This window comes from Conger conger, chromosome 18 (assembly GCF_963514075.1).
Source record: "Conger conger chromosome 18, fConCon1.1, whole genome shotgun sequence".
NCBI lineage: Eukaryota > Metazoa > Chordata > Actinopteri > Anguilliformes > Congridae > Conger > Conger conger.
In genome coordinates this window covers 18,939,225-18,955,350 of record NC_083777.1, presented here as the reverse complement: position 1 = coordinate 18,955,350, position 16,126 = coordinate 18,939,225, and the positions used below count along the sequence as shown (strand labels likewise).

Below are 16,126 nucleotides of genomic sequence, written 5' to 3'. Positions count from 1 at the left end.
GTTTAGGTGGACGGCCCTCTCTTGCTAGATTTGCTGGTGTGCCATATTCTTTCCATTTTCTAATGATGGATTTAATGGTGAGACATTCAAAGCTTGGGATATTTTTTTATAATTGACCCAACTTTGTACTTCTCAACAACTTTATCCTTGACCTGTTTGGTGAGCTCCTTGGTCTTCATGATGCTGTTTGTTTAGTAATGTCCCCTCACAAACTTCACGGAACAGGTGCATTTATATTGAGATTAAATTGCACACAGCTGAACTCTATTAACTCATCATGTGACTTCTGAAGGTAATCGGTTGCACCTGATCTTAGTTAGGGGTTTCACAGGAAAAGGGGGTGAATACATATGCACTCAGTACTTTTCAGATTTTTGAAAACCATGTAATATTTCCCCACCACTTCAAAACTATGTTGATCTATTTCATACAACCCCAATAAAATCTATTTTAATTTGCGGTTATAACATGAATACTTATGCAAGACACTGTACCTATGTCACCTGATGTCTCTCTAAGATGTCTTAAACGTTTATAATTTCATTCACTTCAATCATTGCTGTCTTCTTCAAAAAAGGTCCTTGCTTGTCTTATTTGAGAGGAATTTGTACAAGGAATGTGTTTGCCAGGAGTTACTTGGCTTAAGAAAATAATTTCTTTAGTTTCAAAAATAAATGTCAGTTACAGTGCTAATTTGCTATCAATATTTATAACAGCATTTAATGTATAATGTATAAGGTATTGTAGCTGTCTTTGGATCATCTCGGGTGGATGGTATATAACATGTCTATGTAATTTACAGTATTTGTCACAATCCAGGCTCGTAAACGTCTCCCCCCTGCAGCACACGTTTTTCTCTCTTAGCAGGATGAAGGGGGCTGATCTAAAATATGGTGCAGGTCTTTGACTTCCCTCCGTCGCCTCCTTCAAAGAGAAAAGAGAGAAAGGCGTCATTTGGACTTCTTTTGGCCCAGTTCACCATACCTAGGCCAAATACGTAATTGTTTTGGACTCAAATACATTTCTGTGCTGGATTGATGTTGCCTGGTGCAATTGAGCCAACCAAAAGAACCAGAAGGTGGGGTTTGCAGTTTTTGAGAGTATTTCATGGGTTTTAATACACCAGACAAGCTCAGTAAAGCTGAGAAAAGTATTTGAATCCAAAACAATTACGTATTTGACCGAAGTCTGCACTTCACACATTCGACACTCAGCAGTGCAGCCTGTGTGGGCAGGCTGTAGGCATATCATCGACCAGAGGTGGCGCTATTTCATGATGTGGCCAGTTATGAATCACCAGGCTCCAGGTCCATCTGGCCCATGTCATTTCACATTCGTTGTTGCTTACCGTCGCCTTCCAGCTTTTTCTTCTCCTCTTCAACGGCTTTAACCTTGGCTTCGTGCTCATCCGCTAGGGCCTTCCAGTGCATCCTGTTATTCATCAATCCACCAAACATCGGTGCCACCTCTTTGTGGAACCTGGCAAACTCCTGTACAAGGGCACAGGCACACACATGGTTAACCATAATTAACATTAACATGATGGTTCAAAAACCTGTAAATTACATAAAGGGTATACTTTTGTAAATCCAAATAAGCATTATACTACAGACGAGTTTGAAATGAACATTACAGAAATCGGTAAACATGTCCAAGTGCAAAATAACACTGGCTCTTGAGCATTGAAGCTAGATATATAGATAGATGATAGATAGATACTTTAATTTTAGAAAAGTCTAGCTTAAGTCAGGTTGAAACTATTTCGTACAAATGTGAATTGAATGCAAATTCAAGGAAGCTTTTTTCTTTTGCTGCTGATGTTTTTGGGATTTGATCAGGATCAGGTGGGAGGGTGGGTGTTAGGCAATTTAGGGGAAATAATCTCCCGCATATTGTTATCTTGGATCAGGGGGAGAGATTGCAGTGCTTTGAAAAAAATTTAGATTGTGACCTTGTGTTCCTATCACTTGTCCTAAATAGTATTTCTTCTAGATAAGCAATTAAATTAATAATAATGTATTAATCGCAAATATTGAGGGATTTGGGGATCCAGGGAATAACTTGAGCTGCTGGAATATTCACCTGAGTTAGATACGTACCTTGTATACAAATGCACACACAAAATCAATGAAACCACATTGCATCTTTGGAAGCTCCGCAGCATGGTTCCTGTCCATCATTGGCTGAGAAACAGTGAAAGCAGTGAGTAACCTTTACAGTAAGAACTAGACAATTATTGTATCTGAATAGACGGTACTATGCATCGACACCAGAGGTGGGCAAACAGGGCCTTATCCATTTCTGGTTTTCACGCAAACTTTCGGCCCCACTTACTTAATTAGCCCTAACAATTATGGCACATAACATTTTAGCTTTGTTTATTTTTGTGTCCCTGCATGAATTGAATTACTGTGAACTCACAGTGATCTACGAGTGAACTAGAGTTGGCGTATAGAGCCAATTAGTTCATTTAGCCAGGATAATCCTGCACACATACCAGGATACTCTCTAGGACCAAAATAGCCCACCCCTGATCTAGACAGATCTACCCAATTACCCAATTAGCTCATATAGGGAAGAGAATGATGGGGTTTTCTTTAAGGAGCCCCAACTATTAATCGTAATTTCTCAAAAGCATTTTTTTGATTTCACAATTTACCTCATTGACCAAAATTTGTTAGCTGATTAGCTTTTCATCAACATCTCCATAAACACCATAGATAACAAATGCAATAAACTATGAGAAGTTGAGGCAAGGGAAACAGAAATGACTGTTTACACTGGTTTTCAAGGTAAATAGGGGGATTTCAGAACACAAATAGTGTGGGTGCAACAATGGAAAATTGTGAAATACTTACAATAGGCTGCTGATCCAGAACATTCCTCTCCAGATCTCCCTGTTCCCAAAACTCAGCCGCCACCATCAGAGCCACCTACAAAACAAGATTGTAATGATACACATTTTTTTCAATATTGAAAACATTCAGCATTTATAAATGTACAGTATGCTGTGCAAAAACATAGATAATATGTGTAACTACTAATTTCGCTAAATAGTGAGTTTGATGTTGATTGAGTTTAACATTGTTATTCAATGAGTACAAAACACTGATCTACTATACTGTAGATAGAAAGTGGTCATGTTATGACTCTTAGTCAATTATCCTTGTAGCCATGACACAGTTCAACAAATTGTTAGGGGTGTTGGCAAGAAAGCCATGGGGCAAAGTTGCACTTCGGTAGCATTAGCATTAGCTCTTTGGTAGCATTAGTGTTAGCTCTCTGGTAGAGTTAGTGTTAGTTTGGTAGCGTTAGCTTCACGTACCTTGCTCTGGACCTCCCACGGCTTTGTAATGGCAGACAGGTCACAGGCTGTCATCATCATTGCCCTGATTGACATTTAAAAAAAATCAGGAACAATAACGCACATCCACCACTGAGAGAAACAGTCTGATAAGTCTGCTTAGATCCTGTGTGTTTTGGCTCAGATATGTACAGTATATCGATATTACTACTTACATCACCACTTCCTTCCTTGTAGCATTGTTCGAAACAAAGTTGATGGCTTCTTTCTCATCAGTCATTTGGGTAGTGCTATCCACTATTTTCTGGAAAAGCGTTCTTTTTCTGGGAATCAAAAAGTGTCCATGTCAAGGTTTCATATATGTTCGGTTTACTCCACACATACAGAAATGCATATACTCCATAACAAATTTCAATGGAACACTGCATACTTTGCACAAGTAGACATTAGGATAGTTGTGTGTCGTCATTACACTGTGTTTCAGTTCTCCACCACCAAGGGCTGAGCAGATCCTCTATTTCAAGCTACCAGTCAAAAATCATTCAATGAATTCCTAATTAGCCACATACATATATATGACTATTGAAAATGATTGTAGAACATGGTATGTTTACAGCAATGATCATCAAATCTGAAATACCTTTGAATCCAAACCCAGCCCTGGTTTTCTTTGCGACTGGGTAATTAACTGAACAATTAGTGCTACCGATATATCATTTTAAAAACCATGTGGATGGTTGATTTCACTTGAATCCACACAATACTATAATGACAACGACAGGAATTAACACAGGCAAACACAAGTTAACACAGACAGGTGGAAGCAAGTCTTACTTGAAGTATAAGGCCAAGTCTGTGGCAATGATGCACACATCAAACAAGTGCTGCACAGTCTCAAACTGGCGTTTCTGTAAGTTCTGGAAGATGTTGAGGGTCTGAGGAAGAGAATAGATTTTTAGAGATGTTTAGAAATTACTATAACATGGGAACGTCCATGGGTAAGAGGGGAAAAAAGTTGATTTCACCCATGAACCCAGCCAGTTGATTTAGTTCTACATCCTGGCTGAAATAATGTCCTAATGAGCAAATCCAGGTGATGGGAACAATATAATGGGGAAACATGACTTTCTCAACCTGCTGAATCAATATTAATGAACTGCATCTATGACCAGCTAGAGTCGAACCTCATTCTCCATTAGTGTCTTGCTGTACTCAAGATGGTGCCTCTCCATGATAGAGCTTCCGTGCAGCTTGGCCAAAGGACTGGCGCTCCTACGGGAAGCAACATAACAGAAAAAATTCTATACTCTCACAACACTTTTTAGTTATTTATGGAAAGATCTATCATAGCTGTGAAACCTCCAAGACTTCCCAGAACCCTTTAACTACATACGGTTCTTCAATGGGATCACATGGTTTCTTTTGGAACCATTTTTTTGAGTGTATGGTAAGAAATTCTGATAAAGTTTGTGCTTCTTTAGATCTACCCTTTATATGTACAGTACTGTGCTGAAGTCTTAGGCACCCTAGATATATATACCAGTCTGCGACGCCTACTGCCCGTTGGGCAAAGCACCCGACTCCGATGCCGACATCACCTATGGTCACAAGCTTTGGGTAGTGACCGAAAGAACGAGATCGCGTATACAAGCTGCCGAAATGAGCTTCCTCCGTAGGGTGGCCGGGCTCAGCCTTAGAGATAGGGTGAGGAGCTCAGACATCCGGAGGGAGCTTGGAGTACAGCCGCTACTCTTTCGTGTCGAAAGGAGCCAATTGAGGTGGTTCGGGCATCTGATCAGGATGCCTCCTGGGCGCCTCCCTTTGGAGGTTTTCCGGGCTCGTCCAATGCGTTGCTGGGGAGAGGGACGGCTTTGCCTACTGCCGGCTTTGCCTACTGCCACCGCGACCCGACTCCGGATAAGCGGGTGACGATGGATGGATGGATGGATATATATACGTTTCTTTTTTTTGTGTGTGTTAGCGTAAAAGAACACATTTGAGATTTCCAAATATTCATTTTCCAAAAGATTTAATTTTACAGAGACATTTTTGTATTTAAATAAAAAGGTAACATATTTCTGTAAGCAACTGACTACTTTATACATAAAAACTTGATCAAGGCTGTCTGAGATCAGAAGCAAGGCGCCAACCAAAGTCTGCAGAAGAACTGTGGCAAATTCTCCAACATGCTTGGAACAACCTCCCGGTTGTTGATCCTTAGGTTCATTAACCTTTCATTTAATTATTTTTGAAAGAGTCTTATCTGTACAGAATGCTATACAAGTGCCTAAGACTTTTGCACAATACTGTGCATCCTAACCATCAAGGCCATAGGACAAATGCATTTTAAAACACAAAATCAAATTGTTTTAGAAGTGAAATTCAAAATGTTCATAATAAAAAAAAAGCTTGAGGTGGAAAAAAGGAAGACATTCCAAATATTATATTGTTTGTGTTTAGGGAAAGAGGTCATCAGAGTTACAGAAAGACGTACTTTGTTTGGTATAAGTTGTTGGTCCCCCGATGGTCAATGTCATGACAGAATGCGGCTGCAACCATGGCGAAAGCATCCAGGTCAGAGTAGTATTTCTTCAGCATTCCTGTCTAGAACATAGGACAGGGTGGAGGATAGGGCTTGGTTTCAACCTAAGTCTTTATGTAAAGCATTACATTAAAATAAATTAGTATGAAAATGAAAAAGCACTATGAGCAGACCTGGGGCAATTACATCATTTTCTACTTCTTTACTGAGCTTGTCTGGTGTACTGGAACCAAGAAAATGCTCTCAAAATGTGTGAACCCCACCTCTCGTGCACAAAGCAAGCTCAATCAAGCACAGAAAAGTATTTGAATCCAAAACAATTACGTAATTGTCCCAGGTCTAATTTGGGTACAGGGCTTGTCTGCATTTTAATTATTCTCTGACATTTTCTTGATGTTATATAAACTACAGATACTATTTGTCAACAGTATTTTGCTTACACAATTCTGTTTATATTAAAACAAATTAAAACAGATAAAAGTTACTGAACACCTCTTCACTATAGACCTCTTCACATGTTAGTAATCATTAGTAATGTTAGTAATCATTTTCAAGCATTTCAGGAGCAAATGCTACTAAAATGGGAGCACTATAGAGCCCTGCTTGGGAGGACTGAGACCGTGTGTGGCTGGGCCCATAGTGTGGTTTGAGATCCAGTCTGTGCCTAGGCCAAATGTGACTGAAAGCACTGGAAGGGGACGTGCAGGTGAGATGAGTTTAATTTGACCATTTTAACAGTAGCTCATCATGCACCAGCTATCATCTACAGCATTAAGCTGCAAATGAAGTGTCTATTCATGTCGATGCGACACACACACAGTTAAGCATTCTAAATTAGGGACAAAGAGGGGTTAAAAAAGAAGCTTTACCATTAAGAGTGCAAACATGGTCTGGCCCACATTGAAGCCATGTCTCCAGTTATGATAGGTGATGTCACGGTAACCTTTCCGAATTGTGTACATCCATCGGGTCAATGCCTAGATCATGGAGAGAATAATGTTGTTTTTTTTCTCAGTACATTTTCTGGAGATCTTTTGCAGTTGAAAACCCGATTTCACCTAGCCAGAAAATAATGCTGATCCATTATATTTCATCTTATTCATAGTGAGTAGACTAATGCATGTACAGTAATAATTAATTATTACTATATATTCTTTTATAAACAATTACAGATTGAAAATTTCATGTCATTTAGATCCAGAGATGCTTTACACTGGGAAAGTCCTTTCAAAGCAGCTGGTACAGCTCATACAATTATTAAACTATAATTAATATCAGATGCAGTATGTATGTAGGCCTATGTTATCTAATTATTCTATATAATAGTTTATTTTTAATAGTATTTTCAGTTTTTCAGTGAGTAAAGCAACCAGAGACCAATGAACTCAAGGAAAGATGTACCAACACAATATAATAAATAATATTTCTGTTAAATGTGAATAACCACTATAACATTAATACAATCATGCAGCCCTTTGTAAAATAATGATGCTGTAGAAGCTACTTCAGTGTATGTTCTCGCTTTAGACCACAAACGCTTGAATGGCAAATTGGAAAATCATCAAATTGGAAAGTCCTCAAAACGCCTCTAAATATCGAAAATAGCAATCACTGCACACAGATACTGTGTGGGCCGTTTGAAAACATGCACTAAAACTGAAATAATATCATAAAAACCTCTATATCTTATATAGCTTTTTGATTTGGATAAAATAATCCATCCATTTCTGTTTTGCATGTTATATTTTATCAAATGTATCTTTCATCCAAAGGCTCTCACCTCTGCAGGTACTTTGAACTTCTCCACAACCTTTAACTCAAAGAAGCAGCGAATGCCGCATTTGATGAGCTCGTGTTCTGACAGATCAAAGTCACTGAAGTGAAACTCCAGCAGTTCCACATCTTTGCATTCTGGAACGTTTGTTCTCTGCAAGAGACACATACATACACACACACATCACATTACATTATTTTACATTATTTTTGTTCAATAAATAAAAAAAGTTAACATTTAGACATGGTTGTCTGCAAGTTTTTCCTCATTTTCTAATTTTGTCAACAGTGTACATCAGACATAATGGAGACAGGGGACCAGAGGACATTAACTTTCATCTTCAGAAAATGAATAGGCCTAATTCATTCGCTTAGAAGATGCACCCATGTAGTAAATAACTTAGTAATGACTTATTTTTTATTCCACTGACTGTTAAAGATAAGTATGCACTATATACTGTACAGGCCCAGCAGATGCCAAATCCAAAGCCATACCAAGAGTTTATACAGCTCTTTGTCATCGCAGTCCTCTGGATTCTGGCCAAGCTTCTCCTCAGCATTCTGCCAGAAAAACACGCAAGGATTCGATCACTCTTATCAAATAAACCAAATGGCTCATTTCAACAGATTTACGAGACAGTCCAACACTGGTATTTAGTAATGGTACAAGGGGTCTGTACTCACCAGGATAGTCTGGCGTTCAGAAGTGGTGCAGGAGGTCTGGTACATCAGCATTTCCTGTGCTATGTCCTTCCGGTTTTCCATTTTGTTCAGTTTGTCATAGGTGTCACAGTTCAGGGCAGACCATCCTAAAAACTGGGTCAGGGTCTGAAAAGTGGAAATATAAATATGAACAACATTTTAACAACCAAGGAAAGATCAGCTTCATTAAAAAGCTGATGATTTTCTATTAAATTATATGAACTACGGGAATTTAAAATAAACTAGGTGTAAAATATGGGAATTTAAATACATCTAACTGTGAAAGAGGGGGATTTAAATGGTAAATTAAGTTTTTGCTTACTTCAGTGATTTGTTCGTCATACTCATCAAATGGTTTGTTGTCTTTTCTGTTGAAAAATGTGGCAATGCCCAGAATTTCTTCCTTTTTGTTCACAATAGGGAGCGAGAGTACATTCTTTATTTTCCAGCCAGATTCATCCACAGCCTCTTTCTGGAGAAGAAATTAGACCGAAAAGACGAAATACATTTATACAGTCAACCTAAGAAATTAGACCAAGAAGAACAAGTAACTTTATACAGTATATTCAGTCAGTCAACCTGACTAAATAGATATACTCCAAAACATAACATTACATCGATTCGGTAGACGCGATGTTAAGGGCCTTACTCAATGGCCCAATGACTGTGCAGATCTTATTGTGGCTAGACCGGGGATCGAACCACCGGCCTTGCGGGTCCCAGTCATGTAACTTAACTACTACGCTACAGGGTCGTGTACCTTAACCACTATGCTACAGGCAGTAGATTATGGTAAATATGGGCTAAGTAGGTGACACTATGGAATGTCAAACTAGGAGTGAGGCATGATAACAAGAGATTTAAATGGTAAATGGTTGGCATTACTGCCTGAGCCATGTCACCCCTATGATGAAGAAATGCAACATTAAGATGGAGATTTTGACCTTTTACCTGGAAGGAAAAGTATTCATCTGCTCCAGCATTCATCATGTTACAGATCTGCAAAAAATGAAAGATGCCACATACATGACCAATCCTCCTGTGGCAAGAGGATTATTTACATATAAACACCAATAGCCAGCAAGATGAATTTAGCAGTAGATACAAGTCTGTTTACTATAATGCACATGTTGAATCTAAATGCATTGTGTTGCACTGAATGATGTATTAGATTAGAATAATTAATCGTGCTGTAAACAGTGATTAGAGATGTTGCAATTTCACATCCAAGCTTAAATTTGAATGTAATAATTAGTCCTACATCTGTAATATTGGTCTTTTTTCATGCATGACTGCCATTGCAAGGCAATTGTTTTTTTGTGTGTGTATTTCAGTGAAAATAAACTTACAAAGCCGTTTTCAGCCACATAGCTTGGAAGTCCACTAACAAGGGCCCAGTGGTCCACTGGTGGGTTACTTTAAATCAGACAGTGACAAGTAAACAAGCAGCACTACCTGTATTTTGACATGGTACAGACATGGTACAGTAAATATAGAGTTACATAATACTTTTAAGAATTACAAATCCCTGCCTGAACTTGAGGTCATTTTCTCAAGCAAGTTACAGCACAATACTAGACGATTTAAATAAACAGCCCATATTTTTCCAGTTTAATTACATTTATTACAATATTACAGTACATTTATTACTGAGCATCCACAATTCTCCCAGGAATCTGGGGATAAGCAGAGGTGTGTTCATATCCCACGGATAGCCCACATCCAGCCACTATTCCGTACTCACGGTATAACTTTGATTTCTTCTTTTGCTTCGAGAAGATAATCAATGATCTTGTAGAAATGAATTTCCTACATGAATACAAAACATGAATGAAGAGGGTAAGACAGAGAGGGCACTGTTTTTGTAGAGTACTTGAAGCAAGTGTATAAAACAGAAAGGTGTGAAGAACATACCCTTCCATCCGGGGTCTTTGGACCCTTGTAGGGTTCCTCCAATCCAAGTTTAACCGGCCATTCATCAAAAAATTCCTGCCAGTACAAAATCATCCAGTAATGACTTCAAGTCTACATTCTTATAGAAATAATGATGTTAGAACCCTTTTTTACATTGAATTATTTTTTCCAGCATCTCAAGGTGACTAACCTTCCCCTTGGACATGTCCAACAGGCCGACTGAATAGCGCTCGCAGTTGAGGTAGATTCTCACTGTGTACAGAGCTTTGTGAAACTGTCGCTCAATGTCTGTGAGTTCCTCAAACACTTTGCTGGCTGACCACAGCAACAACTGCAGACAAGAAGGAGATTTTTTGTTGCAGCCATCCACAAAAGAACCGCAATGCTGATGTGACCGTTAAACTTGCGGGAGTACCGGAAAAAAGAGTATGATTCCCAAAGCGCCCACAGTGCGTGGAAAGGACAGAAAGAATGGCATAGTGCACTTACTTAGGTTTCAGTGACAAACTGACACATATGTATGCAAATGTAGCTCAATACAGGGTGTGTTTGATTCACAAAGATGACTCTTTGAAGATCGAAATTACGACTTGCAATATGCATGGAGTACAGATTACCTGAAACCGAGTTGTAATGTGACACAGTCTGTTTAAACGCCATGCTGTTTCTATGCAAGACAATCATCAAATCTGGTCCTTGAATCCAAATCTTTTTTTTATTTTCTCCTGGGAAATGAACTGAACAGTCCTGCAGATTGGCCAGGTCTTCCCACCAGACTCCCAGGTAAGAGGAGGGTGGAAGACCAGCAGTTCTCAACCCTGGAGGACTGTGACATGATGACCTCTGGTGTAGGACTTGTCAATGATCATATCAGCTGTCATAGTTGCAAGAGTATATTCGCAGACTAGGAATAAATAATAAATAAAGGACAGATGGCTATGTTTTGTGATTACAAGACCTCTATGCAGTTGTAATTTTATCCTCCTCAGAACTGCCAATTATTTTCTGTTGCCTGTAGGGGACATTATCTGGTGTTAAGCTAATGTAACATATATTCTACTATGCCGAAACCAACATTACAAGGGGCATTGAATAAAAATAGAATACATAACATTATTTTCACTTCAACATATTGTTTTGTCATCCAAGACATCCAAGGTTCTCAAGGTAAAATATATAGCAGCTTCCTGCTGGGAGCTCTACTCACTTCCTGTGACGTGGAGCACATGATGTAGCAGTCAGACTATCTCAGAGACTATGCTGAAAATCAGGGATCTCAAAGTGAAGTCCTAGAGTGTGTCCATGGTCCTGTGTAACAAAGTAGGCCAAGTTAGCTGGATAACTGCACTGAGTAAAACCCAGATACTTCCAAATCTGCACTAGAGCGGTTCCATTTTTTACTCATTGCAGTTATCCAGCCAAACCAGTAATCTTGCTTCATGATACAGGCCCCAGGTTCAGAAAGTAAAAGTCCTCCCCAATATATTGTTCCAATAACCTGAATTTGCTCATTTGCACAATTGATTCATTTGGAAAAGCAGCTGGCTGAGTTCATGGGTGGAAGAAACAAGACTTTTACTTTCAGACCCCTGAAATTTCCACCTCCTTTCTGTGTCTGTCAGGTATTGTGGTTTCCTTTCAAGCATTGTCCAGTTTAGGCCTTGGAAACACAGGGTGTGGAATGTTTAGGCAATTGCAGACACTGCAGCCCTTCCAGGACAAGAGTTTGAGATCCCAAATTTAGGGTTACGAATCCAAGGAAATGAATGCAGGCTTGTAATAATATGAAATTATTAAATAAGTGCACCTGAGCTAACCATTAAAAGGTAACCATTATATTGCTGCAAGTTTGCATGCAAACTTAAAATATTTATTTAATTTCAAAATTGTATGCCAAATTAAACATTTTTTACATTTTAGTGTTTTAGCAAATGCAGTTTTTTAGAAAGTTTTTAGAAGTCAGTGTTCTAGAACTCCATTATTTCCAGTAGCAATTATTACATTGTTAGAAAGTTCAGTTATAATTCTGATTTTACAGTGCACCATACAGATATACAGGCAGAATACAATGCCAGGGCTCACAGTCACTATAAAATATCATTGCCTGCCAAATGTATCAGTAATGTAATTTTGCTCAGAAGAGAGGTAGGAGACTGAAATAAATATCAGCCATCCAGCAACATAAGACAGAGGTTCATGGAAAAAGGAAAATCAACATAATTCATTTTGTGCTGGCTTCCCTGGTTGATCGATTTCTTCCTGCATACAGGACAGAATGAACAGATGTGAGATTTTACCTGACTCTTTCTGGACTCCACATTGTAGAGGTAATTAGTCTGATGTTGCTGGAGGATCACCGTCACAAAGTTAAGGTAACTGTTGAAAACCTGGAATTGAATTAAAAGTAGTCAGTTAGAAACCATCCACAAATATACACTCACTGAGCACTTTATTAGGTAGACCTGTACACCAGCTTGTTAATCAGCCAATCATGTGGCAGCAACTAAAGGCATAAAAACATGCAGACATGGTCAAGAGATTCAGCCATTTGGGGAAGAATTGGGAAGAAATGTGATCTAAGTGACCGTGGAGTGATTGTTGATGCCAGATAGGGTGGTTTGAATATCTCAGAAACTGCTGATCTCCTGGGATTTTCATGCTCAACAGACTTGAGTTTTCAGAGAATAGTGCAAAAAACAAAAAACAACTAGTGAGCAGCAGTTCTGCAGGCAAAAACATCTTGTTGATGACAGAGGTCAGAGGAGAAGGGCCAGACTGGTCAAAGCTGACAGGAAGACGTCAACCTGTCAAACCTCTTAAGTGGATAGGCTACAGCAGCATAAGCCCAATAAGTCTAAAACAGTATTTTTGAAGTCTAATGAATGTAGAAATGAATGTACTAAGTCTAATAAATACCTAATAAAGTGCTCACCGAGTGTATATTCATCCATCCACACACGTATTACATACAGTACATATTTCTTTTCCAATGCTTTTTTTATCCAAAGCGATACAGCACATGAATGCATATACAAATGCATACATATTTCAGCGTATGTAGTCCTGAGGTATTGAAACTACAGCTTTTGCATTGTTAGCACAATGTTCTACAAACTGAGCTACATGACATAGCAGACTAGAACAATGAAAGTCTGCAGTAAAAGATTGATTTTGGTCTGTGTTCCCAAACAGAGGTCAAGCGGAGGAGGGCCTAATGCAGACCTCTTCTGTGATTCTCACAAATAACTTTGAAGGGCAGCCGACAGGCTTGGCTGCAAACTACATGTGTTTCCAAAAGCTCGACATCTCCTGATTTCCTACTTGGTAGGAGTCAGTTTCTTATTTGTGCCAAGAACGCTCAATCAACTCTCAACCCCACATTCAAACTGGCAAGCTTATTTTAATTTAATTGACTACATGCCAGCCCTACTGCCAGTTACACTATACTGTACAACACTACTGCCTGGTACATTACACAACACTACTACCTGTTAATCATTATGCATCATTATTCAAAACTAGTGCCTGTTAATTCAATACATTGAAGACATAGTACATACAAAATAATAGCGTCATCGCACTGTTGGTCAAATGATTGCTTTCGTTCAGGGGTATTGTCGCATGCCACTTCGGAGTGCTACTAATCTAGAGAAGAGAAAAGGTTCTCCTTACCTCCTCATCTGTTTTTGAGAATTCACTTTCACCAGATTTGTTTAATGCCATGATGACGCCGATGGGCTCCTTTCCAAAAATCACGGGAGCAGAAAGCAGGTTCTTAGTAGTGTATCCTGTCTGCTTGTCCACAAATTCGCTGAAATGAGAATTCTGAAACCAAAGAAAATGTGTTTTTTAAGTAAATTGATAGATCAAGAATCCATGCCTATCCTTCAGCAGATGTTATATATATTTGTAAAGTGAACTCATGAGGGTGTGCCTTGACTTCTTTCGACAAAGGAACATTTTGTTTTGTAGTTTTCCCCACTTAGACAAAAACATTACAATGCACGAGGCACGCTATATTAGTTCATGTGTTATCATTTTCGCTCACCATTTCACTCACTATTTTCAACAGATTTAAAACTATAGCATGACTATCCATTAATTACTCTTTAACAAGAGAGTTCACGGAAGTCACAGCAACTGGGACCAAATTCACATGTACTCAGATTTCATGCCAACAAATCAGGTCTGATGCAGGTACCTTTTTAACATCTGGGACATTGTACGACTTCTTTGAATGCGCCGTCCATCCAACTATGCCCATATCAGTTGGGAACACAATCTCAGCATCTGGTCTAACCAGGTTTTGCTCAAATTTGGAGGTGGCGGTCACATCAAAGAGAAGGGTTGTCAACTCTGGGATTCCATTCCTGGACCTGCACAAGAAAAAGCTGCACTTTTCTGCTTTAACCAGCTGGCATATCCTCTGCAGGACCTTGTGCAAGGACTTCTCCATGATGGTCTCGGTTTGCAGTTCTTTAATCATTTGGAATATGAAGGCTGCTTCCTGGATCTGGCTGACATCTTTGAAAGAGGTGGCCTCCTTGACATCAAGAGAGAACGCTGCCTTGATGGCATCGGCTTGTACCTTTTTTTCAAAGTATTCCTTGGCGAACTGGGGATTGTTCTCAAGGTACTTTTCAACGCTGCCTTTGTCAGCCATTTTGTCTTGTTTTTTTAGTCCTCCTCCTTCACAAATGCATCACTTGTGTAAAATGAGAAAGGTAGCAGAGAAGCTGTGAAGTCAGTTTCTGCCAGTTGTACCAGCAGTCATCATTCGATCCTTTGCGATAGAGAAAGAGATCGAACCTTGTGCTCTTGCTAACAGAAGGCAATGGCTTAGTGTCTAAGGGGATCCCAGAGGGTCCTGATTAATGTGACGTCATGGCATTAAGCCAAGCTTTCTAATCTGCAAATCCCACACTGATGAGTTTACTTTGGACAATCCAATCAAAGCTAATGACCACCAAATTACCCATGGTGTGATCTACACAGGAAAGGTGTCGCTATAAAACATAATAGTTGAGTTTGTACAATGATCCTGGCTGCTGTCTCACTGAACATTCATCTGCTGGGGTGTCTTCAATCTGCCTGTTTTCATGGTGACAAAACCATGTAATTTCTCACCTCATGTTGTAAAGAGTCATATTAGCCACCATAGGCACTCCAAAACAGATTATGATTTGACGTCGGCCTGACGCTATCGGTCAGACAGCGGCGATGAAGATTGCGTCAGAGTCCTCCATTCCATGCAAATAAAACACAAGCCTTTTACAGGTGTGGTCATACTGTATGTACATATAAAACCACTCATCTTGTAGACTTCTATGTTTAACTGACCGAATATAAGAAGAATATCCTGCTGAAAAAACCCTGACACAGGTTGACCAGCTCAAGCTATGTTTTGACCAGCTACCAGCTCAGAGAAGCTACCAGCGCTAGCTGGTTCACCAACTCATACACAGCTAAACCAGTTTATGACCAGCTTGACCAGCTGAATTTTCAAGCTGGTAAAACTGGCATAGCTGGATTTTATTGCAGGGTACATTTTTGTGTTTTTTTTCCAAGCTGACCTGCTGCTGGACCAGAATAAGTCAGAAATCCCTAACCCTAACTCTAGCATTAAAATGGCTGCTCAACTCCCAACACAGTTCTCAGAACCAAGAAAGCCAAAGTAGTTGAGTTCCAGCTGTCATTACCTGAATACAGTGCTCAAGTTAAGTGCCTAATGAGGACAAAGCCTTAGCACAACAAACTTCAAATATCAAGCCTCAAAATAACACATAAATGTACCCCAAATGAATGAATCATTGGGTTTACTGTGAATAAGAAATGGATAAATTTCATATAATCTCAATTTATTGTGATTGAAACAGTTACATTTGTCTGCA

At 39.2% G+C, this 16,126-nt stretch overlaps 1 protein-coding gene across 1 annotated transcript; it reads right to left on the bottom strand.

Annotated features, from left to right (window-relative positions):
* Window positions 1-793: 793 nt before the first annotated feature.
* On the bottom strand, window positions 794-14,898 carry LOC133118435 (cone cGMP-specific 3',5'-cyclic phosphodiesterase subunit alpha'-like). Its single transcript, XM_061228457.1, has 22 exons — window positions 14,437-14,898; window positions 13,908-14,060; window positions 12,533-12,622; window positions 10,426-10,566; window positions 10,236-10,310; window positions 10,066-10,130; window positions 9,671-9,737; window positions 9,273-9,320; window positions 8,644-8,793; window positions 8,304-8,447; window positions 8,115-8,180; window positions 7,627-7,773; window positions 6,716-6,823; window positions 5,799-5,908; window positions 4,489-4,576; window positions 4,139-4,239; window positions 3,520-3,627; window positions 3,326-3,389; window positions 2,859-2,933; window positions 2,100-2,183; window positions 1,349-1,490; window positions 794-924 (listed from the first exon to the last, which is right to left on the bottom strand). Exons 1-22 carry the CDS (start codon window positions 14,896-14,898, stop codon window positions 884-886), a joined length of 2,529 nt encoding a protein of 842 aa, XP_061084441.1. The 3' UTR covers window positions 794-883.
* Between the last annotated feature and the right edge of the window lie 1,228 nt (window positions 14,899-16,126).

Excerpts from the sequence above, each read along its gene's own strand:
- LOC133118435 (XM_061228457.1), bottom strand. The coding sequence starts at position 14,898 with ATGGCTGACAAAGGCAGCGTTGAAAAGTACCTTGAGAACAATCCCCAG. Across the intron at positions 10,311-10,425 it reads TGGACATGTCCAAGGGGAAG|GAATTTTTTGATGAATGGCC; the intron begins GTTAGTCACCTT and ends TTGTACTGGCAG. Across the intron at positions 9,738-10,065 it reads GAAGAAATCAAAGTTATACC|TAACCCACCAGTGGACCACT; the intron begins GTGAGTACGGAA and ends TCTGATTTAAAG.